This window comes from Nicotiana tabacum, chromosome 22, assembly GCF_000715075.1.
Source record: "Nicotiana tabacum cultivar K326 chromosome 22, ASM71507v2, whole genome shotgun sequence".
Classification (NCBI taxonomy): domain Eukaryota; kingdom Viridiplantae; phylum Streptophyta; class Magnoliopsida; order Solanales; family Solanaceae; genus Nicotiana; species Nicotiana tabacum.
This window is the reverse complement of record NC_134101.1, coordinates 3046407-3072509: the sequence shown is the minus strand read 5'-3', so window position 1 is coordinate 3072509 and position 26103 is coordinate 3046407. Positions and strand designations below refer to the sequence as shown.

The 26103-nt window shown below is 39.1% G+C and overlaps 1 protein-coding gene across 1 annotated transcript; it reads left to right on the top strand.

Moving 5' to 3' along the window:
- The first annotated feature begins 1378 nt into the window (after positions 1-1378).
- On the top strand, positions 1379-13043 carry LOC107775498 (DAR GTPase 3, chloroplastic). The gene is made up of 9 exons (XM_075243894.1): positions 1379-1583; positions 8969-9112; positions 9221-9337; positions 10234-10377; positions 10463-10549; positions 11218-11333; positions 11770-11951; positions 12289-12346; positions 12452-13043. The coding sequence occupies exons 1-9, from the start codon at positions 1443-1445 to the stop codon at positions 12573-12575; spliced, it is 1113 nt and encodes a 370-aa protein (XP_075099995.1). The 5' UTR covers positions 1379-1442; the 3' UTR covers positions 12576-13043.
- Positions 13044-26103: the final 13060 nt, after the last annotated feature.

The following is a 26103-nucleotide window of genomic DNA, read 5'->3' as shown; positions in this document are numbered from 1 at the left end:
AATTCCTCTGCAACAAAAATGCTAGTTAGGATATATGCCATTTTGTTTTCAAATGATACAATCACTTTTACATTTTAATAAATTAATTAGGGGAAATGTGCAGATAACCTATAACCACTTATATTTCAAAGACTATAAGAACTTCAAAAAAATCCAATACGGAGGAATGAGCCTTATGTTTCCAGCAAAAATATTTAAGGCTTAATGCATAACTGTGACTATTATAAATTATAACTATATTGAGTTTATATTGATTGTATATTCGAATGCCAAATTTGCAAGGTACTGTAAAATCGCCTACATATTTGATAATTTTGCTTTCAATGAAATACATCATGTGATGGTAAAAATATTATTACTAAATTACCTTAATAATTATCTATCATAGTATGTAAAAGGTCAGAACATATATATACGTTAGAATATTATCTTTGTCCTACAAGAGATGTAGCAAATAAAGACATACCTTTCCAGTTTTTTATTTCACTGGATACAATTGAAAATTTTTTTTTTACTAAACACTGCACATAAAGTTAATGCAAAGATATGAAAATATGAATGGGTTTAGATGGATGTAAAACTTATCTTTGTATTATCATCCAAGACATTTTTCATTGTACTTGATCTCATTGCCTGCTTATAACTTACATAGTCTTGACATAGAAGATTATGAAATGAGCAATTCGTGCTGATAACGTGTTATAAAATAAAAGCAACTTAGTAAAACATGAACAAGACATGTTGTTATGAAATAAAAGCAATTTAGTAAAACATGAACAAGAAATGGAGATAGAGAGAAGGAAGAGATTTTCTTCTTCAATTGTGTGTGTTTTCCTATCTATTACAAGGCCTTTATATATGCATGAAAAGTGAAGAAAAATATGTCATTGAATATGTTATTAAGCATAGAAATATGTCATTGAATATGTCATTAAGCATTTGAGAAGATCACGGAGGAAGAGTAGACATCCACCATAATTTGATTTTTCTTATAACAAAGCATTAATTTTTCAAACATTATAAAAATTAGAAGGTCCTTTGAAGTAACAATGCGAACAGTTTCTGCATAAACATAACTCAATTTTTTAACATCGGATTGTTTGTTACAAATGCAAAGGCTTTTTGCATCAAACATAACGTTTATCCTTTGTGCTACATTTGATCACAATAAGATAACTAAATCTATTACGTCCATTAATACAGTTTTATTTTAACAATCACTGTTTCTGAATGCTATAAAATTAACTTTTAGAGCTAATGTCCACCTAAAGCTCCAACGTAAAGTTAACTGTTTCACAAAAAGAAGAAGAAGAATTTCTATAAATTATAAAAAAAAGTAATTATTTATTTAAAAATCACTTACTATTTAAAATTAGACAAAAAAAAATATCCTGTGCAAACAAGAAAGGCTTTCGGTACTTGTACTGATAATTTTCCAACCGATGGCTACGCAGCTCCCTGGGATGTTGCTAAACAGCTCCGGCCTAACACTCGTCGGTGGCCGGTCACTCAATTGTCGGAACAGTCAACCACCGGCAGCTACCTCCTCTGCGCTTCCTCCTCTTTCTTCATCCACAATTCAGGTAACACTAAAAAACTATTTACTGTGTTACATTTACGCAGGCACAGTGGCCTAAAAGCCTGAAAATAATTTTAATTTGAAGCGTTACAATTACATCTTGTTTTACAGCTCTTTCTAGTGCTGCAGTAGCTGCTTACAGTTAATTAAAAAATGACGCATTTTTTAAAAATTTCGTTTCTTTTATTACCTCTATGTTTAAGTTTGAAATAACCTAGTCAAAAGTAAAATCTGCTTAATTCCTCGAATAGTATTAGTGACAACAAATTCAGTTCGAGGAAGCACTACTGGGAACTGGATAAGGTGAATGTGAAAATAGTTGTTGAAGCTAATTGAATCGGATAGAGGTGGCTCACGATTTGATATTTATGGGTTCCTAACTTCCTATAACGACCTCAACTTAATATACAATAATTGCTGGATTCACAATAAAATATTTAGTGGATTTCTTAATAAATGTAATATGGCCAAATTTTCATGACATTTGCCATGACATAATATCCATTATAACAAATTTGTGGTTCATGACATTTGCCATGACATAATATCTATTATAACAAATTTGTGAATCATGACATTTGCCATGACATAATATCCATTATTAGGCCAAGGATTTCTTGCTATAAATAGAGTAGTTTCTCCTTATTTGAAAACACACCAATTCAAGAGCTTTTCACTCTTGTCTTTCTTTCTCCTCCTTTATTTTATTATAGAGTATTTTGTAAGAGAGTGAGTGTTGGGAAACACTTGTGTGAACCCTTTCTTTGGAGTGATCTTGTGAGGTTATTCTCTTGGGGTATTTGGGATTAATTAGAGTATTTACTCTAATTTTGTACTCTCTTTTGTACTCTTGTTGGTATAGTGAAATTGCTCATCTCCGCTTGTGGACGTAGGTCACCTTGACCGAACCACGTTAAATTTGTGTCTTCTTTATATTCTTTAATTGCCGTTATTATCAACTTCCATTGTCTTTATTATTATCATTATACAGTTGTTTGGCTAAATTCCGCACTACCCGGGTTCCCGATCCTAACAAATTGGTATCAGAGCCAGATCTAACCGGGTTAGTTTAAATAGCCAAAATGACTCTAACAAAGTCTTATGTTGAGAAATTTGACCGAAGTGCAAACTTCGGAATGTGGCAATTAAAGATGGAAGCTATCCTAATTCAGGATGGCTTAGATTTGGCACTGCAAGGAAAGGAGAAGATGCCAGATAAAATGACGGATATAGAGTTTGCTGTCATAGACAAAAAGACAAAAACAAGTATTATTTTAAATCTTTCAAATGAGGTTTTGCGTGAAGTTGCAGCAGAAAGCTCAGCCAAAGGCATATGAGAAAAGCTTAAAACCCTATATATGAAAAGAACAACAGAAAACAGACTTTACCTAAAGCAAAAATTCTACACTTTTCGTATGGCTGAAGGTACCTCTATACTTACTCATCTTGATACTTTTGATTCTCTTCTTATGGATTTAAGTAACATAGATGCTGAAATCAAAGATGAGGATCAAGCTGTGTTATTGCTTGTTTCCTTACCCCAGTCGTTTAAACATATAAGAGATACTATACTTTATAGAAAGGATAATATCTCTTATAAAGATATCAAATCTATTTTGAAATCAAAAGAACAAATAGATAGAGATATTACTGGGAAAACTAGTGGGAACCAAGGGGAAGGTTTATTCATAAGAGGTAGATCCAATAAGAAAGATTCAAGTAGTGAGAAACCTAAATCAATGTCAAAATCCAGATACAGAAATGTCATGTGCAAATATTGTTATAAGAAAGGTCACATTATTTCTGAATGCTTTAAATTGAAAAACAAAGAAAAGCATACAGAAAAGAAAAATAAGCACAAAAATACTGACACTGCCGAAGCAAGTGTAGCTGCTGATGAGACCGAGGGAACTATTTTTTTAGCAACTAATAATAGTTTCAAATCTAACAATGAGTGGATTTTAGATTCGGGTTGTTCTTATCATATGTGTCCCAGTCGGGATTTATTTACCACATATGAATCTATTGGAGGTGGAATTGTCTTGATGGGCAACAATGCTGCCTGCAAAGTTATTGGAAAAGGTACAGTCCGAATCAAAATATACGATAGTGTGGTAAGAACTCTCACCGATGTTAGACATGTTTCTGACTTGAAGAAAAATCTCATCTCTTTGGGCACTCTAGAATCTCTTGGGTGCAAGTACACAGGTGAAGGTAGAGTTCTGAAAATTTCTCATGGTGCTCTTGTGATCATGAAAGCACGCAGATCTGGTACGTTGTATACTCTTTTGGGATCTACTGTTACATGTGATGCTGCAGTTTCAATATCAGATAAATCAGATTCTGACATCACCAAATTGTGGCATATGCGATTGGGGCATATGAGTGAAAAAGGTCTTTCCATCCTAAGTAAAAGAGGTCTCTTATGTGGCCAAAGTATCGGAAATATGGAGTTCTGTGAACATTGTGTGTTCGGGAAGCAGAAAAGAGTCGGCTTCAAATCTCTAGCGATTCATAGAACAAAAGGTATTTTGGATTACATTCATTCAGATCTTTGGGGTCCTTCACGTACCCCATCAAAAGGTGGTGCCGGGTATATGTTAACTTTCATTGATAATTATTCAAGGAAAGTTTGAGTTTATTTCCTGAAAAATAAAAGCGATGTTTTCTTAAATTTCAAACAATAGAAAGTTTTGATTGAGAAGCAAATAGGAAAATAGGTTAAGCGGCTTAGAACAGATAATGGCTTGGAATTTTGTAATGATGAATTCAACGAATTTTGCAAGAATGAAGGAATTGCTCGACATCGTACTGTGAGAATGACACCTCAGCAAAATGGTGTGGCAGAAAGGATGAATAGAACTCTTTTGGAAAGGGCTCGTTGCATGATTTCAAATGTTGGGTTGACAAACGCCTTTTGGGCAGAAGCTATCTCTACAGCTTGTTATATTGTCAACCGAGCTCCTTCTGCACCTTTGAACTTTAAGACTCCAGAAAAAATGTGGTCAGGTACTCCTGCTAATTATTCTGATTTAAAGATATTTGGTTGCCCTGCATGTAAATGATGAAAAATTAGAGCCATGGGCTAAAAAGTGCATTTTCCTTGGGTATGCATATGGGGTGAAAGGATACCGACTATGGTATCCTGATTCCACGGTACCAAAATTTATAATTAGCAGAGATGTAACCTTTGATGAATCCTCTATGCTACATTCTAGAAAAGAGTCTTCTAGTTCTTGTAATACAAATAAAGGAAAGAGTACACAGAACCAGGTGGAGATTGAGATTGGCATTCCTTCTGAGCCAAGCTCATCAACTTTGGAGCAAAATACAGTTGAAACTCCTGAAGTTGAGACAGAAGATGAAATTCCTGAAGTTGAGACTCCTGAAGTTGAACCAGAAGAAGAAGAGTATTCTATAGCCAAACATAGACCAATAAGAGAAGGTAAACAACCATTAAGGTTTGGAGATTATGTTGCATTTGCTTTTTCAGTTGCACAGGAAACTGAAGAAATTGGAGAACCATCAAAATATTCAGAAGCAGTTTCTGGTGCTGACTCAGCCAAGTGGCTGATTGCAATGAATGAAGAAATTGAGTCTCTGCACAAGAATGGTACTTGGTCTCTTGTGAAGCCACCATCAGGGAAAAGAATTGTTGGTTGCAAATGGGTTTTCAAGAAAAAGGATGGCATTCCAGGGGTTGAAGATGCGAGGTATAAGGCACGATTAGTTGCAAAGGGCTATAGTCAGGTACAAGGAGTTGATTTTAATGATATTTTCTCACCTGTTGTTAAACATAGCTCTATTCGTGTTTTGCTTGCCTTCGTTGCCATGTATGATTTGGAATTAGAACAACTTGATGTTAAGACAACTTTCTTACATGGCGAACTTGAGGAACAAATATACATGCATCAACCCGAAGGATTTGAAATTGAAGGAAAAGAAGATTATGTTTGCTTGTTGAAGAAATCTTTGTACGGATTAAAGCAGTCTCCAAGACAATGGTATAAAAGGTTTGATTCCTTTATGTTGGGTCATGGTTATTCGAGGAGCATGTATGATGGTTGTGTTTACTTCCGGAAGTTAAATGATGGTTCATTTGTGTACCTATTATTATATGTTGATGACATGCTCATTGCTGCTAAGGATTTAACAGAAATTCACAATTTGAAAACTCAGTTGAAAAGTGAATTTGAGATGAAATATTTGGGAGCAGCTAAGAAAATCCTTGGCATAAAGATCAAAAGAGATCGAAAAGCCAACAGGCTATTTCTGACCCAGAAGAAGTACTTGGAGAAAGTCTTGGAGAGGTTTGGCATGAAAGATGCTAAACCAGTTAGTACCCCTCTTGCTGCTCATTTTAAGTTATCAGCTGCTCAGTCCCCGCAGTCAGAGGAAGAAGAGAGGTACATGGCACAGGTTCCTTATTCCAGTGCAGTCGGCAGTATTATGTATGCAATGGTTTGTACACGTCCAGATATTTCACAAGCAGTGAGCGTGGTAAGCCGGTATATGGCTTGCCCTGGTAAAGCACATTGGCATGCTGTGAAATGGATTCTCAGATACTTGCGAGGTACTTCAAACACATGTTTGGAGTTTGGGAGAAATGCTAACACTTTGGTTGGTTTTGTAGGCTCAGATTATGCATGTGATCTTGACAAAAGAAGATCACTGACAGGCTATGTATTTTGCATCGGTGGTTGCGCTATTAGTTGGAAAGCTACATTACAACATGTAGTAGCTTTATCTACTACCGAAGCAGAATATATGGCAGTGACCGAGGCGACCAAAGAAGCTTTATGGTTGAAGGGTCTATTTGCGGAACTCGGTTTACACCAAGGTGGTATTACCATTTTCTGTGATAGTCAAAGTGCCATTCACTTGACTAAAGATCAAATGTATCATGAGAGGACGAAGCACATTGATATAAAGTATCATTTCATCCGAGAAACCATTGCTGAAAGAAAAGTCTCTGTTCAGAAGATCAACACTAGAGACAATCCTGCTGACATGTTCACAAAACCTCTTCCAGTGTCCAAGTTCAAGCTTTGCCTGAACTTGATTGGCATTTATGAAGAATGATTTTGCCCATTGGGGTTTTTGCGGAGAAGGTGAAATAAATTTACTATATATAAGCCGAAATTAGGCCAAGGTGGAGATTTGTAATATGACCAAATTTTCATGACATTTGCCATGACATAATATCCATTTGCCATGACATAATATCCATTATAACAAATTTGTGAATCATGACATTTGCCATGACATAATATCCATTATTAGGCCAAGGATTTCTTGCTATAAATAGAGGAGTTTCTCCTCATTTGAAAACACACCAATTCAAGAGCTTTTCACTCTTATCTTTCTTTCTCCTCTTTTATTTCATTATAGAGTATTTTGTAAGAGAGTGAGTGTTGGGAAACACTTGTGTGAACCCTTTCTTTGGAGTGATCTTGTGACGTTATTGTCTTGGGGTATTTGGGATTAATTAGAGTATTTACTCTAATTTTGTACTCTCTTTTGTACTCTTGTTGGTATAGTGAAATTGCTCCTCTCCGCTTGTGGACGTAGGTCACCTTGACCGAACCACGTTAAATTTGTGTCTTCTTTATATTCTTTAATTGCCGTTATTATCAACTTCCATTGTCTTTGTTATTGTCATTATACCGTTGTTTGGCTAAATTCCGCACTACCCGGGTTCCCGATCCTAACAATAAATATACACCGACTGAGCAAAAGCTACTGGGTTTGCGTGAACCCATATGTTACATGGTAAATCCGCGAATATGTTGTAGGGGAATGTAATTGGATTTCAATCAATTGAAATTGAGCAAGCGTATAGTAAAATACCTTTGATGTAAGGTTGAATCTGTGTATCCACCGAGGTCCAGTAAGGTAGGTTCCGTAGGGCACTTCTTTTGGGCCAAAGAGTGAAGGTATGATAAAGATAGTGAGCTGCTGAATACAGTGTGACGTAAAGGTGAACAAGCATGAGATAACTCGAGTCCAAAGGCAGAGTTAGCTAATGACGGGAAAGATATATAAAGGTGAACGAAAGCAAGCCATCAGTATTTGGGATGCCATGTCCATTCTCTGAGTGCCAGCTTTAATGAACCAAATGTCTTGGCTCCTTTTATTTGCTCAAGGATCAGTCAACATTATGTTCTTTTCTAACTCATGGGCGCAAGGCGATTTCCTATGTGGTTGTTTTGAAGCTGAGCCTAGACTTTGGAATTATAGTAAATGGTATGTGACAATTATGTCAAGCTAGGATTCTTGTTTTTTGAAAGGTGCCTTGTTTTGATGTTATGGGCTGAGGTATAACCAGAAATGAGCATCGGGAATATTGAGGGTATACGTTCAGACCACTGGATTGATTGTATCAATGAATACAAACGTGCAGTTTCAGCTTCGCAAAAGACTTCCTTTTTCTAGCTTAGCTGAGTAACTTTCTGACTGCATTGATCTGGGGTTTCATCAATTGCTATCAACAACAACAACAACAACCCAGTATAATCCCACTAGTGGGGTCTGGGGAGGGTAGTGTGTACGCAGACCTTACCCCTACCCTGGGGTAGAAAGACTGTTTCCGATAGACCCTCGGCTCCCTCCCTCCAAGAACTCCCCACCTTGCTCTTGGGGTGACTCGAACTCACAACCTCTTGGTTGGAAGTGGAGGGTGCTATCAACTTATATCTATTTATATAAACGAAAAACCAAATCCATCATTGAGCATATGACAGTCTCAGATCTCTTTCAAAAATTAATGCGGTCTCATGTAGCAGTCGGTCCATAGAACCTGTTCAGCTTGTTTTTCATTTTGACAAGACATACCAAGAAGTTAAAAAATTAACAGCATCCTTTTGTGAGTCTTTGAGCTTGCTTTGCTAGCTCTAACTCTTCCATGTAATACAAGTTATTTGAATTTTATCATTTCTCACTTGACCTAACGTGAAAAGCATGGTGACTTTGAAGCTGCAGAATGCCTATATTTCATGCTTTATTTCCATGTTGCATGTTGGCATATATACGTTCATCTGTTTCCCCCCCTTTTCAGTAAGCTGAAGCTATGGCTAAAACTGACATTCATGGATTGTGGTTTATATTATGTTTTTGTTTTTCTATTAGGCTAGCATAGTGATATATTCGTTATTCCATTATCACATGCAACAGTCAGATGCAGAAAATTGTCTCTTATGTGGGGAATATTTATCATCTGAATTCTGATCAATTCTTTCTTGCTCTTGTTGATTTTTTGGTACAACTTTCGCTAATCATATTACAAAATGTCTGGAGACTCTCATAACGTTATCGTGAATCAACTTTTCTACTATCACTTTCTTTTATTCTCTGTTTCAAGAAATAACGTATTGTGAATCAACTTTTCAGGTTGTTGGTTGGAAAGGTGCTGGAGAGTCTGGCAATGCGAATTTAAAACTTGATAATGCTTTTGAAGGCTTCCAAGAAGAATATGACTGGAATGATGTAGAAGCTGATCTTTATCATTGGACAAAGACTTTACGACCAGTTCAGGTATGTACAAGGTGTGAACTTGACATTGCACTTCTGAATCGTTTCAACTTTTTCATTTGGTTCCAAATGTTTTACCTTCTAATACTAATGCTACTATAATTTAAATAGTGGTATCCTGGTCATATCGCAAAAACTGAGAAAGAGCTTAAGGAACAGTTGAAACTGATGGATGTTGTCATAGAGGTTCGAGATGCAAGAATTCCTATGTCCACAAGTCATCCGCAGGTTAGAAATTTATCTAATGGTTTTTTGGGCTGTGCATTTTGCTAGGTTATTGAACGTTATGTTGTATGCTTGAATGCTGTCTTTGGTTGAGTAATGAGCTAGTAACCTAGACTGCCTTCCCAACAGCTAGGTAAATGTGGACGAATGCTGATTGTGTCATCCTAAGCAACCTTTACCACTGAAGACTTGATGTTATGTAAAATTGGAGAAAGTGCTTTGAAGTGCATTTTTTACATTTAAAATCTGATATGTATTATGCTTTGACAATTTCTGATTAGACTTGTGACTGCTAGGTGTTCTGCTTATTGATTGCCTATATAGCAATGGCCAACTATTTCATAGCCCTGGCCCATTCTTTCTACATAGCTGTTGTGCTTAGTTTGAACTGATACTCCATCTCAAAGTTTTCTTAGTCTGGCTTAGAAATGCCATATTGAATTGCAGTTTAATTCATTTTAGCATTAGTGTTTTGAACTTGAGAAAATTAATGATATACTTAACAAGTCTTTGTATCACCTTATGGTTTGCCGTTTCAAAGACTAGATAATTGTTAGGTGGCAGTTTGACCCTATTCCCTTTCAGCTAAGTCAAACAAGGTTTTTCTAATGATGCGAAGACTGTGCTGCGAAGTAAATACACAAGAACCTCTTTTGAACCAGGATAGATTATACATGCAAACTGCAGTTCATAATTACTTTTCTTGACTTCCATTTAGGATATCAAGCCATTAATCAACTTGTGGTATACATATTGTTTTATGCATTGTAGAGTATGTAAATTCATGATCACTGGCATTTTATAACAGCAAAAGACTCCTCTTGCATGTGGGATTCTAATCTTGTCTCTTTTCAACTGTCATCTACTTGTTCTGTTAGTAATTCAATTTCGATGAGCAGATGGACTCATGGCTTGGCAACAGAAAGAGGATTTTGGTTTTGAATCGAGAGGATATGATATCAACTGCTGATCGGAATGCTTGGGCAACTTATTATGCTAAGCAAGGGATTAGAGTTGTTTTCTCCAATGGCCAGCTTGGAATGGTAATTGGAATAGTGTGCACTCGTTTATGCTAGAACGAACAGTGTTATTATACTTCTGTTGATTCACGTATTGGGCAAATTTCAGGGAACACTGAAGCTTGGCAGGTTGGCAAAAGCATTAGCGGGTACTGTGAACATAAAACGTAGAGAAAAAGGACTACTTCCTCGTCCAGTGAGTTTACTAAGACTGATAATTGCTCATATCATCCATGCCTTTAGACTGTAGATCTGTCATGAGCTCATTTCAGTTGTCAAGACAAATGAAACTTAAAAAAATCTCTTGCTTTCAATCTACCAAATTCAGTTGGTTTGTGACTAAAGTTAGCAATCTCGTTTCCCTTTTGTACCTATATGTCATCTTCATCATTTACATATAGACCGTCAGAAGTATTTGAACTGGTAGATCTGCGTGAGCCCATTTCAGTTGTCAAGTACCAATGATTTCTTTCATTCAATCCACCAAATTCAGTAGGTTCATGACTAATGGTAGCACTCCAATTCTGATTTTGCATTGTATTTAATATGTCATCTTCATCATATACATATAGACTGTTGGAAGCATCTCTGGTGATATAAAAGAAATGCAAGGAGTTCAATGCTAAACTTCAAAGTTTTACCGTCTGATAATTTGGTTTGATTGTACACCAGTGGAAAAGCATTATTTGTGTTGCCATACTCCTGTACCAATGTACTGATGAGCAACATTTGGAAATTATGTAGCAGAATAGAAGATCTTATTTGGTTCACTAGTTGATGAAATGAGAAAATTAGCGTAGCAGACTTAATATCTGCTTCTTCTGTGTTATTTTTTCTAGTGAGATATTTTATATGTTTTGACAGGTTCGAGCTGGTGTAGTCGGGTATCCAAATGTTGGTAAGTCATCTCTAGTAAATCGTTTGCTGAAGCGTCGGATGTGTCCTGCAGCCCCAAGACCAGGTGTTACCAGAGAGCTGAAGTATGTCTTGAGCTCCTTACTCTTTCCTTTTGCCGCAAGTTCATTAGCTATTTGATTCCAAAAAGAATCCCACACAATTTTGATTCCGAAGCGTGTATCTCTTCTTACTTTTAAGTGACCGGGGGGGGGGGTGATAAGGTTGTACTTTCTTCTCTATTTCGCCATCTCATTCCGACACCTCGTGAATCATTTCAACTTTCTATTCATTTTAAAATTAAGCATTATGTTGAAACTGGTGCAATTTTAAATATATAGCAATCTATTTCAAAATATTGATCTGCTAAGTGGAACTGAGAAGATTTTCACCACTGGATAATTTAGGTCTGTGTAATTGTTATGCTGAAAGGAAGGTATTCGTCAATTTAATTTAAAAATACTAGATTAGATATTACAGTCTCTTCTTCCTTTTAATTTTCTACCTGCTCCTTTTGAAAAGGTGGGTCCGTTTCGGGAAAGATCTAGAGCTACTGGATTCACCTGGCATAATTCCAATGAGGATCAGTGATCAGGCAGCAGCAATAAAGCTAGCCATATGTGATGATATCGGAGAGAGATCTTATAATGCTACAGATGTTGCGGCCATTCTTGTACAGATGCTTTCGAAGCTTCCAACTGTTGGTATGTTTCCTGTCCTTCAGATATACTGCTCTCCCGCTTGAAAATATTTGGAGACTTCAATCACTTTAGCACATACAATTCACTCGTGTAGGTAGGTTCTTGTTGGTAAAACGTCATTGAAGATACTGTGCGTCAGAAATCATTACCAGATCTTATTTAGACAAGATTAGTTACTCATCCTAATAGATCTATTATTGCACCTGGGCATGCACTTTGAGCCTCTGGAATGTAACAAGCGATTCCATTAGGAATTGGAGGGTCTGCCCAGAAGTATTCATTTTAAGCTGCTTGTATAGGTGTTGCCTTCTATTTTTCTGACATGGGTCACTCTGACCAGGTAATAAAGCTCTTCGTGACCGCTACAAGATTGAGACAGATGGGCGCTGTGGTAGAACGTATGTATGGAAAATTATACCCAAATGGTTCATCTGGAATTATGTGTACCCTTGCAGGAATTTGGTCTATATTTCCAACTTGATCTTTGTTTGTTTTGGTTGCAGATTTGTTCAGAAGCTCGCTGCTCAGTTATTTAACTCGGACAATAACCAAGCAGCATTTCGTATCTTGCAAGATTTTCGGAAAGGGAAATTTGGTTGGATAGCACTAGAACGGCCACCCAGGTAGACCTGTGCATTTCAGACCTTGTTCTAGTGCTTTCATGCATGTCAATTGAAGCTTGTGGAAAATTCTTGGAAGCTTCCGATCAACATAAAAGTATATAGACGGGGAAAAGCCCAGGAAGCTGTTCGCGCCTTTCATGTGAATTTTGGGGTGGTTCAGAAATGCTTGCAAGCTAGAAATGTATATACTGCCGAACCTACTCAATGAAGCTACAAATGGTGTAATTGGTTCTCGAGTTCCATTAGTGTCAGGCAAGCTATATAAGTCATACAGCAATGGTGACATTGGTTCTTAATCTTGGGTTGTAACTATTATCTTCAAACAACTAGATTATAGTTTGGCTATAATTCCTTTGGTTGGAGTTAGCCGAAGTATTCTAACTTAAGTCCAGATATAAACTAGGCAATATTAGACTAAATTCTATGTTCAAATTCTGCATATGTGAAATGAAGGTCGGAGAAGGTGCAGAAAGGGAAGCAATTATCTTGCTGCCATATGTAAAAGGTTAGGGACAAGAGGGGTTGCTCTGATGGTAAGCAACCTCCATTTCCAACCAAGAGGTTGTGAGTTCGAGTCACCCCAAGAGCAAGGTGGGTAGTTCTTGGAGGGAAGGATGCCGAGGGTTTATTGGAAACAACCTCTCTACCTCATGGTAGGGGTAAGGTCTGCATACACACTACCCTATCCAGACACAGGTTAACTAGCTTTTAAAAATATATTTTTAGTGCTGAAGCTATTTTTGAATAAATAGTACGTATTTGAAACTGAAAATTTGCTTATTAGCTGAATTTATGTCTGGCAGGCATTAGCTGTGAACATGTCCTCCATCTTTCCATTTGAGGCCTTTACAAAAATGGTAAGAGAGCCTTTTTTTTTGGTCTATTTCAAATAGAACGGCAGCTTACTATATTGGAAAATTTTTTAACTTTAAACTTTTTATTTTACCTTTAATTATATGTTCTATTGTCATTGAAATAATATGACATGTTTAAAATCACAAATTCTAAAGAATTAACAGCGGTTAGTCCTAAATAGGGTCCTTTGTCTTTCCATTTAAGACCTTTACGAAAGTATACCAAGCAATGCACTATTTTAAGTAAGAATTGCCTGTGAAGAAAGGTCAAGTGGTGCAGCAGCAAGCTACTTGGTCGGCTAATATGAGACAAATTAATCTCTAAACAAAGCAAAAGGAATCAGTAGCAAAGATTAAAAGGAACCCTAGTTTATGGCTAGGGTTTACTGTGGGGGACATTCTTATCAACAGACTATGTTGTTGTCGTTTAGTTGTAGAAACAATTATATGTTTGCTTTTATTAGATGACTTGAGGTCAATACTGTAAGCGCAAAGATAACTTAAGATCTTCATTGTGATAGTACAAGTAATTTGTACCATTTAATAATTGAGTTAACTAATTGTAGTAAACACGAGCACAAACCATACATGAATATATGAATACCATAATGTGGATGCATACTTTCTTTCGATTGAACCTATATATATATTGTTGATTTTTTTATAGAAAAATTAAACAAAATTTTCGTTCCCGTCACAAAAGAATATTGCAGATACGTTACTTTCAAAAATTTAAATCATGAATCCAAAAGGAAACACATGTATACTTGTTACAAAATATTTCTAGAACTATAAGGACTAAGACTTCGGAAGAAGTAGGGGCGGAGCTAACGTAGTATTTGCGGGTTCGTCCGAACACATTAATTTTGATCTAAAACCTATATTTGTCTTACAAAATGCATTGATATGTATAAATTGTTAATTTAGAACTCAATAACACGAATCCATAAGTTTCAAATTCTGACTTCGTCTCTAACGAGGAGGGATGATAAAATCTATAAACAAATATATTTTGCCAAAAAATTATTAAAAAAAACTTACAAAATCTATGACCAAACGGGAGCTAAAACTAAGGAAGAACGGAGGGGTGGAACGTATGCTGCCTAGAGTAGTAGGTACGGTGTACAGGACAAAGGTTAAGAAAAAATAAGAAACAAACACTGAATGCGAGATACTAAAAAAGAGTTGCCTGCTTCTTAATGGTTAATACTGCATATTAATGAGCCAACCAGATAACGCATTACTAGGATCCAACCTTGAAAATTATTAATCACAATCATAGTGCAAAGTGTTGGTTCTCCACGAGCTGTCCCTGCAATTCTGTGTCTTAAAAGATTGACCAATAAATAGAAAAGCTTCAACCAAAAACCAATAAGATGTTGATTTGGTTTCTCTATGCCCCAACAGGGTACATACTGTTATTTTGGCATATTTTATATATTTACAATTGTTAACTATTTGTAACTTATCGTACTTTTTATAAAGTTTCTACATATGTAAATTTAATTTATAAAAACTTAAAGAATTTACGTCCGAATTCATATTGAAAATTAGTTAATTTGACTCTTGTTGTTCGAAAAGGTTCAAACAAATTGAAACGAAAGAAGTATATGCTAAGAGGACATAATGTATTCAATTGGTTTAAAAGACATTTGACAGCATTATGAAGTAATTGAGAAAAAAGTGATTTCTTGATTCTTCAATCTGGTTTTGTACGACCCGGCTGGTCGTTTGAGTATTATAACTCCATTTTTCTATTTATTGCTCAATTTATACTTTACAGTTGTTTTATGATTTGCCGGGGTAGTTGGTTCGGGTACGGAAGGAATTCGGAGTGAAATGAGACACTTAGTCTCATAATTAAAAAATTTAAGTTAGAAAAGTGACCGGATGTGAATTTATGTGTAAACGACCTCGGATTTGAATTTTGATAATTCCAATAGCTCAGTATGATGATTTTGGACTTAGGAGCGTGCCCGGAAAATTATTTGGAGGTCCGTGGTGGAATTAGGCTTGAAATGCCGAAAGTTAAAATTTTAAGAAGTATGACAGGGGGGTTGACTTTTTGATATCGGGGTCGGAATCCGATTATGAAAATTGAAATACCTCCGTTATATCATTTATGACTTGTGTGCAAAATTTGAGGTCAATCGGACGTGATTTGATAGGTTCCAGAGTTATTTGTAGAAATTAAAAATTTCAAAGTTCATTAGGCTTGAATTGGGGTATGATTCGTGGTTTTAGCATTGTTTGAGGTGATTTGAGGGTTCGACTAAGTTCGTATGATATTTTAGGACTTGATGGTATGTTTGGTTGAGGTCCTGGGGGGCTTGGGTGAGTTCCGGGGGGTTAACGGATCATTTTTGGCCTTGGTGAGATTGCTGATATCTGTTGCTGCATTTTTTTGATTCTCTTTCGCGTTCGCGAGTGGGCCCTCGCGTTCGCGAAGAGTGTTTTCTGAGTGTAATGTTTTGTTCTTTGCGTTCGCGAAGGGGAGAACGCGAACGCGAAGGTATGGTCTGTGTGTGCATCACGAACGCGTTAGTGGTGTCGCGTTCGCGAAGAGGAGTGAGGCTATTAGGGACCCCAGGTTTTTGTTCTATGCGTTCGCGAGGTGGTGGTCGCGTTCGCGAAGGTCTGAGCTGGTAAAGCTTCGCGTTTGTGCAGCCACGGTCGTGTTCGCGAAGGGACCTGTCGCGTTTGCGAAGAAGAGAGGTCTGGACAGAAAGTTTAAGTTCAGAAAATGGGACATTTTTAAAGATTTGGAGCTCAGATTGAGGCGATTCTTGCGAGATTTTCAGAGAAAATAACGGGTAAGTATTTTTAACTCAATATTGATTAAATTACCCGAATTCATGGTTGTTTTTATCATTTAATGGGTGAATTAAGTTGGAAAGATTAGAAAAACCTCTTGGTTTAAATTGTGGATTTGAGGGTCGAGTTGAGGTCAAATTTTGGTAAAATTGGTATGGGTAGACTCATGGTTGAATGGGCTTTCAGATTTTATAACTTTTGTCGGGTTCCGATAATGTGGGCCCCACAGGCGATTTTTGAGCTAAATTTCAGATTTTATGGAAAGAATTATATTTTCATATGGAATTAATTTCAATAAATTTTATTCAGTGAAACGAATTATTTGTGGCTAGATACGAGGCTTTCGGAGACCAATTCTCGTGGCAAGGGCATAGCGAAATAAAGAATTACACGGTTTGAGGTAAGTAACAATTTTAAATCTGGTCCTGAGGGTATGAAACCCCAAAAATTGGTATCATATGATTACTTTGGAGGTAACGCACATGCTAGGTGACGGGCATGTGGGCGTGCACCGAGGGGATTGTGACTTGGTCCGTCCCGTAAAAATTTGACTATAAGTTATGCTAGAAACCATGCTTAGGCTATATGTTGGTATTGTTGGGACCCACAGAGGTCGTATACACGTTGAATTATCTACTTAAATTGTTGTTTTGCACTCAGTCACAACTTACTTGATTATTTTATCTCAGTCTCTATTTGTTCATTATTGATGTATCATATCATTGTTGTTTGGGCTGATCTTATGACTGTTGAGAGCCCAGGAGACTGGAGAGATTTATGACTGAGCGAGGCCGAGTGAGATATTATACTATAGCACGTGAGTTGGCCGTGCAACACATTAGTTGTCCGTGCGGATCCTTATATTATACTATAGCACGTGAGTTGGCCGTGCAGATCCAGATATTTATATTATAGCACATGAGTTGTCAGTGCAGCACGTGAATTGGCCGTGAGGATCCAGATATTTATATTATAGCACGTGAGTTGCCCCATGCAACACATGAGTTGTCCGTGCAGATTATAGCGCTAGGGATGTAGGAGCCCCTCCGGAGTCTGTACACCCCCAGTGAGCGCGGATACCCATTGAGTGCGAGTGCTGAGGGCTGGAAGCCCAGTGAGTGCTGAGAGCTGGGAGCCGAGGGAGTGATTGTTGTCCTGAGAGGCTGTACTTGCTTTTTATTTGTTGTTGCACTTAGTTGCTATCTGTCATTGTTGTGAAATTTTCTCAAAGATTTTTATATCCGAAATACATGAACTTGAACTGTATAGAATTGATTTGACTTAAAATGCTGGATTTGAAAGCATGTCTATTCTTTGCTGGAATTACTGGAAATGAACTGTAACTGTGTAGCTCGTCATTATCTTCAATTCCTTATTTATTATTGTTACTTGCTGAGTTGGTTGTACTCATACTACACCCTGCACTTTATGTGCAAATCCAAGTACTTCTGGATATAACGGGTGTTGATTCTCTCGTGCAGTTGATCTTCGGAGATTCAGAGGTAGCTGCCGTGTTTCGCAGACCTTGTCTCTCTTTTCCTACCTCCTTGTTTGCTGTATTTTGGTCTTAGACTATTATAGACCTTATGTTCCAGGCTTGTATCCATATTAGATGCTCATGTACTCAGTGACACCAGGTTTTGGGGAGTGTTCGAATAAGTATTTGCGGAAATTTGTATTGTATTTAAATATTATATTTTCAGACTTAAAAGAATTTGTGGTTTAATGAGATTTTCGGCTTGCCTAGTATTGAGATAGGCGCCATCACGACATGTTAGGATTTTGGATCGTGACAAGTTGGTATCAGAGCCTAGGTTACATAGATCTCACGAGTCATGAGCAGGTTTAGTAGAGTCTTGCGGATCGGTACAGAGACGTTTGTACTTATCTTCGAGAAGCTATAGAACTCTTTAAAAAATTTCACTTTCTTGTATTCTGTCGTGCGATTTTGTTGACTCCGGAAACTAAATTTTTGTTACTCTATTCTCGCACAGATGGTGAGGACACGTACTACCGGATCAGACGGTCAGCCACCAGTGCCACCAGTTGGGGCCGCGAGAGGCCGGGGCCGGGGTCGAGGTGTAGCTCGTACCACAGTTGGACCAGCACCTATAGTACCACCAGTTGCTCCAGCTCATGGGCATATTTCAGATATAGCTGAGCCGACAGGATCAGCTCAGGCACTAGCTGTGCCCCTTGAGATTCCAGGCCTTCAGGAGACTTTGGCCCAGATATTGGCAGCTTGCACTGGTCTGGCTCAGGTGGTTTTGGCTCAGGCCGCACCTGCCACTTCTCAGGCCGGGGGAGGTACTCATACCCCTGTTGCCCGTACTCCAGACCAGGTAGTACAGGGACTTCAGATACCGGGGGCACTACCAGCCCAACCGGTTTGCAGTTGTTCAGGCCCCGATAGTTCCTGTTATGGCAGATGATGAGCAGAGGAGACTTGAGAGATTTGAGAGGCTTTGACCTCCACCATTTAGCGGTACCGAGTCAGAGGATGCTCAGGGTTTTCTGGATAGGTGTCAACGGATGCTTTGGACAACGGGTATTCTGGAGACCAGTGTGGTCTTATTCACTACTTTTCAGTTTTCTGGGGCTGCACTCAGATGGTGGGAGACTTACGAGAGGCGTAGGTTTGTTGGCGCATCACCCCTTACTTGGCAGCAGTTCTCCGTGGTCTTTTTGGAGAAATTTGTGCCTCAGTCCCACAGAGAGGAGCTGCGCAGACAGTTTGAGCAGCTTCGCCAGGGTGATATGTCCATGACGCAGTACGAGATGAGATTTTCTGAGTTGGCTCGTCACGCAGTCTGGTTGGTTCCCATTGATAGGGAGAGGATTAGGAGGTTCATTGATGGCCTCACATATCAGCTACGGTTACTTATGACTAGGGAGAGGGTATCTGGTGCTACTTTTGATGAGGTAGTGGACATTGCTCGGCAGATAGAGATGGTTCGCAGCTAGGAACGTGGAGAGAGAGAGAGGCTAAGAGGCCTCGTGGTCCAGGTGATTACAACGGTGTTCCTTTAGGGGGTCAGTTTTACCGCGTTGGGGGTCGTTCTTATAGACACGCTCAGACGAGTCGTCCAGTTCATCGTGGTGCATCAGCTAGCCACGATTCTTACAGTGCTCAGTCATGCCAGTCTTCATTCAGTGCACTACCAGCACAGAGTTCTCATCATGCCTCGTTCGCTCAGGCTTCTGCAGGTAATTCCTCGGGTTATCAGGAGCAGTAGTTCCATCAGAGGAGGGGTTATTTTGAGTATGGAGAATTTGGACATTTCAAGAGAGAATGTCCTAGGCTGTTGAGTGGCGCTCCACAGTAGAGTCCTCGACTGACGACACCAGCACCAGCGGTTCCACCACCCGCCCAGCCAGCTCGGGGTAGGGGTCAGGCAGCTAGGAGTTGCCCAAGAGGGGGAGGCCGATCAGGTGGCGGGCATGCTCAATTCTATGCTTTTCCTGCCAGGCCAGATGTTGTTGCCTCAGATGCAGTGATCACAGGTATTGTTTCAGTGTGCCACAGGTATTGTTTCAGTGTGCCACAGGTAGGCTTTTATATTATTTGACCCTGGTTCCACTTATTCATATATATCATCGTATTTTACTCATTATCTGGATATGCCCTGTGAGTCCTTAGTTTCACCTATTTGTGTATCTACACCGGTGGGCGATATTATTACTGTGGATCGTGTGTATCAATCGTGTGTGGTAACTATTGGGGATCTGGAGACTAGAGTTGATCTCTTATTACTCGGTATGGTTGATTTCGATTTAATCTTGGGTATGGATTGGTTGTCTCCATGTCATGCTATTCTGGACTATCACGCAAAATTTTTGACATTGACGATGCCGGGATTGCCAAAGGTTGAATGGAAAGGTTCTCTAGATTTTGTTCCTAGCATGGTAATTTCTTATTTGAAGGCCCAACGTATGGTTGGAAAGGGATGTCTGTCATATTTGGCCTTTGTGAGAGATATTGATGTAGATACTCCTATTATTGATTTAGTACCGGTCGTGCGAGACTTTCCGGATGTATTTCCTGCAGACCTGCCGGGTTTGCCATCCGACATAGATATTGATTTCGGTATTGACTTGGTACAGGGCACTCAACCCATTTCTATTCCTCCGTATCGTATGAAACCAGCTGAGTTAAAAGAATTGAAAGAGCAACTTGAGGAACTCCTTGAAAAGGGGTTTATTAGGCCTAGTGTGTCACCTTGGGGTGCACCAGTTTTGTTTATGAAAAAGAAATATGGTACTATGCGAATGTGCATTGATTATAGACAATTGAACAAAGTTACAATCAAGAATAAATATCCTTTGCCGCATATAAATAACTTATTTGACCAGCTTCAGGGAGCGAGGGTGTTCTCCAAAATTGATTTGAGATCTGGGTATCACCAGTTGAAAATTTAGGATTAGGATATTCTAAAGACGGCATTCTGAACTCGTTATGGCCACTATAAATTTTTTGTGATGTCTTTTGGGCTAACCAATGCCCCAGCAGCATTTATGCATTTGATGAATAGTATGTTCCAGCCATATCTTGATTTATTTGTCGTAGTATTTATTGATGATATTCTGGTGTACTCGCGTAGCTAGGAGGAGCATGCACAACACTTGGGTATTGTATTATAGAGGCTGAGAGAGAAGAGACTTTACGCCAAATTCTCTAAGTGCGAGTTCTGGCTTAGTTCGGTGGCATTCTTGGGACATATAGTGTCCAGTGAAGGAATTAAGGTGGATCCAAAGAAAATAGAGGCAGTTCAGAATTGGCCCAGACCATCTTCAGTTACTGAGATTCAGAGTTTTCTCGGATTGGCCGGTTATTATCATCGTTTTGTGGAGGGATTCTCGTCTATTGCATCGCCTATGACTAAATTGACCCAGAAAGGTGCTCCGTTTAGGTGATCGGATGAGTGTGAAGAGAGCTTTCGGAAGCTCAAGACAGCTTTGACTACAACTCCAGTATTGGTGTTGCCTACAGGTTCAAAGTCTTATACTGTGTATTATGACGCGTCGCGTATTGGTCTTGGCGCAGTGCTTATGCAAGACGGTATGGTGATTGCCTATGCGTCCAGACAGTTAAAGGTACATGAGAAGAATTATCCAGTCCACGATCTTGAGTTAGCAGCTATTGTTCATGCCTTAAAAATCTGGCGGCATTACTTGTACGGTGTCCAGTGTGAGGTATATACCGATCATCGGAGTCTACAACATTTGTTTAAATAAAAGGATCTTAATTTGCTGCAGCGGAGGTGGTTAGAGTTACTTAAAGATTATGATATTACCATTCTCTATCATCCCGGAAAGGCCAATGTGGTGCCGATGCCTTGAGTCGTAAGGCGAAGAGTTTGGGCAGCTTAGCATACTTACCGGTAGCAGAGAGGCCTTTAGCATTGGATGTTCAAGACTTGGCCAACCAGTTTGTTAGATTGGATGTTTCCGAGCCGAATCGAGTTTTGGCTTATGTGATTTCTCGGTCTTCTTTATATGATCACATCAGAGAGCGCTAGCATGATGATCCACACCTGCTTGTCCTTAAGGACACAGTTCAGCACGGTGATGCCAAGGAAGTCACAATTGGAGATGACGGTGTATTACAGATGCAGGGCAGGCTATGTGTGCCTAATGTAGATGATTTGCATGAGTTGATTCTCCAGGAAGCTCACAGTTCGCGGTACTCCATTCATCCAGGTGCCGCGAAGATGTATTAGGATTTGAGGCTGCACTATTGGTGGAGGCAAATGAAGAAAGATATAATTGGGTTTGTAGTTCGGTGTCTAAATTATCAACAGGTAAAGTACGAGCATCAGAGACCGGGCGGATTACTACAGAGACTTGAAATTTCGGAGTGGAAATGGGAGCGTATTACCATGGACTTCGTAGTTGGGCTTCCACGGACATTAAGGAAGTTTGATGCGGTTTGGGTGATTGTAGATCGGTTGACCAAATCTGTGCATTTTATTCCAGTTGGTATTAATTATTCTTCGGAGCGGTTGGCTGAGATTTATATCCGCGAGATTGTTCACCTACACGGTATGCCGGTGTTCATCATTTCAGATCGGGGCACGCAGTTTACATCACAGTTTTGGAGAGCAGTGCAATGGGAATTGGGCACACAGGTTCAGTTGAGTACAACATTTCACCCTCAGACGGACGGACAGTCCGAGTGCAATATTCAGATATTGGAGGATATGCTACGCGCTTGTGTCATTGATTTTTGGGGTTCTTAGGATCAATTTCTGCCACTCACGGAGTTTGCTTACAATAATAGTTATCAGTCGAGTATTCAGATAGCTCCGTATGAAGCTTTATATGGGAGACGGTGTCGGTCTCCGATGGGTTGGTTTGAGCTGGGTGAGGTTAGAATATTGGGTACTGACTTGGTTCAGGGTGCTTTAGAGAAGGTCAAAGTAATTCAGGAATGGCTTCGCACTTCACAGTCTAGGTAGAAGAGTTATGCCGACAGGAAGGTTCGTGATGTTGTTCACATGGTGGAGGAGAAGGTTCTGCTCAAGATTTTACCCATGAAGGGTGTGTTGAGGTTCAGGAAGAAGGGCAAGTTGAGCCCTCGGTATATTGGGCCTTTTGAGATACTTAAGAAGATTGGAGAGGTGGCTTATGAACTTGCTTTGCCACCTAATCTATCAGGTGTTCATCTACTGTTCCATGTATCCATGCTCCGAAAATATGTCGGGGATCCGTCTCATATTCTGGATTTCTATACAGTACAGCTGGACGGTAATTTGACTTATGATGTGGAGCCGGTGGCTATTTTAGATCGGCATGTTCGAAAGCTAAGGTCAAAGAACGTAGCATTAGTGAAGGTACAGAGGCGAGGCTAGCCAGTCGCAGAAGCTACTTGGGAGATTGAGCAGGAGATGCGTAGCAAATATCCACACCTATTTGATACTCCAAGTATGATTCTAAACCCGTTCGAGGACGAACGTTTGTTTAAGAGGGGGAGAATGTAACGACCCGGCCGGTCGTTTGAGTATTATAACTCCGTTTCTCCATTTACTGCTCAATTAAAGCTTTAGAATTATTTTATGACTTGCCGGGGTAGTTGGTTTGGGTCTGGAAGGAATTCAGCGTGAAATGAGACACTTAGTCTTATAATTGAAAATTTTAAGTTAGAAAAGTGATCGGATGTGGACTTATATGTAAACAAACTCGGATTTGAATTTTAATGATTCCAATAGCTCCGTATGGTAATTTTGGACTTAGGAGCGTGTTCGAAAAATTATTTGGAGGTCCGTGGTGGAATTAGGCTTGAAATGTCGAAAGTTGAAATTTTGGGAAGTTTGACCAGGGGGGTGACTTTTTGATATAGGGGTCGGAATCTGATTATTAAAATTGAAATACCTCTGTTCTGTCATTTATGACTTGCGTGCAAAATTTGTGGTCAATCGGACGTGATTTGATAGATTCCTGAGTCGTTTGTAGAAACTTGAAATTTCAAAGTTCATTAGGCTTGAATTGGGGTATGATTCGTGATTTTAGCATTGTTTGAGGTAATTTGAGGGTTCGACTAAGTTCATATGATAATTTATGACTTGATGGTATATTTGGTTGAGGTCCCGGAGGGCTCGGGGTGAGTTCCAGGGGGTTAACGGATCATTTTTGGCCTTGGTGAGATTGCTGATATCTGCTACTGCATTTTTCTGATTTTCTCTTTCGCGTTCGCGAGTGGGCCCTCGGGTTCGCGAAGAGTGTTTTCTGAGTGTGATGTTTTTTTCTTCGCGTTCACTAAGGGGAGAACGCGAAGATATGGTCTGTGTGTGCATCGCGAACGCGTTAGTGGTGTCACGTTCGCGAAGAGGAGTGAGGCTATTGGGGACCCCAGGTTCTTGTTCTACGCATTCGCGAGGTGCTGGTCGCGTTCGCGAAGGTCTGAGCTGGTAAAGCTTCGCATTCGCGAAGCCACGATCGCGTTCGCGAAGGGTAAATTTATGGGACAGTCGAGTTGTGCTTCGCGAACGCCATTTTCTATTTTAACGATTTGAAGCTCGGATTGAGGCGATTTTTGGGAGATTTTCAGAGAAAACAACTGGGTAAGTGTTCTTAACTCAATATTGGTTAAATTACCCGAATCCATGGTTATTTTTATCATTTAATGGATGAATTAAGTTGGAAAGATGAGAAAAACCTCTTGGTTTAAATTGTGGATTTGAGGGTCGAGTTGAGGTCAGATTTTGGTAAAATTAGTATGGGTAGACTCATGGTTGAATGGGCTTTTGGATTTTATAACTTTTGTCGGGTTCCGAGACGTGGGCCCTACGGGAAATTTTTGAGCTACATTTCGGATTTTTATGGAAAAATTATATTTTCATATGGAATTAATTCCAATAAATTTTATTTACTGAAACAAATTATTTGTGGCTAGATACGAGGCTTTCGGAGACCAATTCTCGTGGCAAGGGCATAGCGGAATAAAGAATTACACGGTTTGAGGTAAGTAACAGTTTTAAATCTGGTCCTGAGGGTATGATGTGATTACTTTGGAGATGACGCACATGCTAGGTAACGGGTGTGTGGGCGTACAACGAGGGAATTGTGACTTGGTCGGTCCCGTGAAAATTTGATTATAAGTCATGCTAGAAACCATGCTTAGGCTATATGTTGGTATTGTTGGGACCTACAAAGGTCGTATACATGTTGAATTATCTACTTAAATTGTTGTTTTGTACTTAGTCACAACTGACTTAATTATTTTATCTCAGTCTATTGTTGTTCATTATTGATGTATCATATCATTGTTGTTTGGGCTGATCTTATGACTGTTGAGAGCCCGAGAGACTAGAGAGGTTTATGATTGAGTGAGGCCGATGGACTAATTATGAGATATTATACTATAGCACATGAGTTAGTCATGCAGCACGTGAGTTGGCCGTGCGGATCCTTATATTATACTATAACACGTGAGTTGGTCGTGCAGCACGTGAGTTGTCCGTGCGGATCCAGATATTTATATTATAACACATGAGTTGTCCGTGCAGCACGTGAGTTGGCCGTGATGATCCAGATATTTATATTATAGCACGTGAGTTGCCCCATGCAACATGTGAGTTGTCCGTGCAGATTATAGCGCTAGGGATGTAGGAGCCCCTCCAGAGTCTGTACATCCCCAGTGAGCGCGGGTACCCATTGAGTGCGAGTGCTGAGGGCTGGAAGCCCAGTGAGTGCTGAGAGCTGGGAGCCGAGGGAGTGATTATTGTCCTGAGAGGCTGTACTTGCTTTTCATTTGTTGTTGCACTTAGTTGCTATCTGTCATTGTTGTGAAATTTTCTCAAAGATTTTTATATCTTGAATACATGAACTTGAACTGTATAGAATTGATTTGACTTAAAATGCTGGATTTGAAAGCATGTCTATTTTTTGCGAGAATTACTAAAAATGAACTATAATTGTATAGCTCGTCATTATCTTCAATTCCTTATTTATTATTGTTACTTGCTGAGTTGGTTGTACTCATACTACACCCTACACTTCGTGTGCAGATCCAAGTGCTTCTAGACATAGCGAGTGTTGATTCTCTCGTGCAGTTGATCTTCCGGAGATTCAGAGGTAGCTGTCGTGTTTCGCAGACCTTGTCTCTCTTTTCCTACCTCCTTGTTTGTTGTATTTTGGTCTTGAACTATTATAGACCTTATGTTCCAGACTTGTATCCATATTAGATGCTCATGTACTTAGTGACACCAGGTTTTGGGGAGTGTTCGAATAAGTATTTGTGGAATTTTGTATTGTATTTAAATATTATATTTTCAGGCTTAAAAGAATTTGTGGTTTAATGAGATTTTCGGATTGCCTAGTATTGAGATAGGCGCCGTCACGACAGGTTATGATTTTGGATCGTGG

Bases quoted from the DNA above. Each gene is read 5' to 3' on its own strand.
- LOC107775498 (XM_075243894.1), top strand. From the start codon at position 1,443: ATGGCTACGCAGCTCCCTGGGATGTTGCTAAACAGCTCCGGCCTAACA. The intron at 10,378-10,462 runs GTAATTGGAATA...GGCAAATTTCAG, and splicing joins CCAATGGCCAGCTTGGAATG to GGAACACTGAAGCTTGGCAG. The intron at 12,347-12,451 runs GTATGTATGGAA...TTTTGGTTGCAG, and splicing joins GATGGGCGCTGTGGTAGAAC to ATTTGTTCAGAAGCTCGCTG.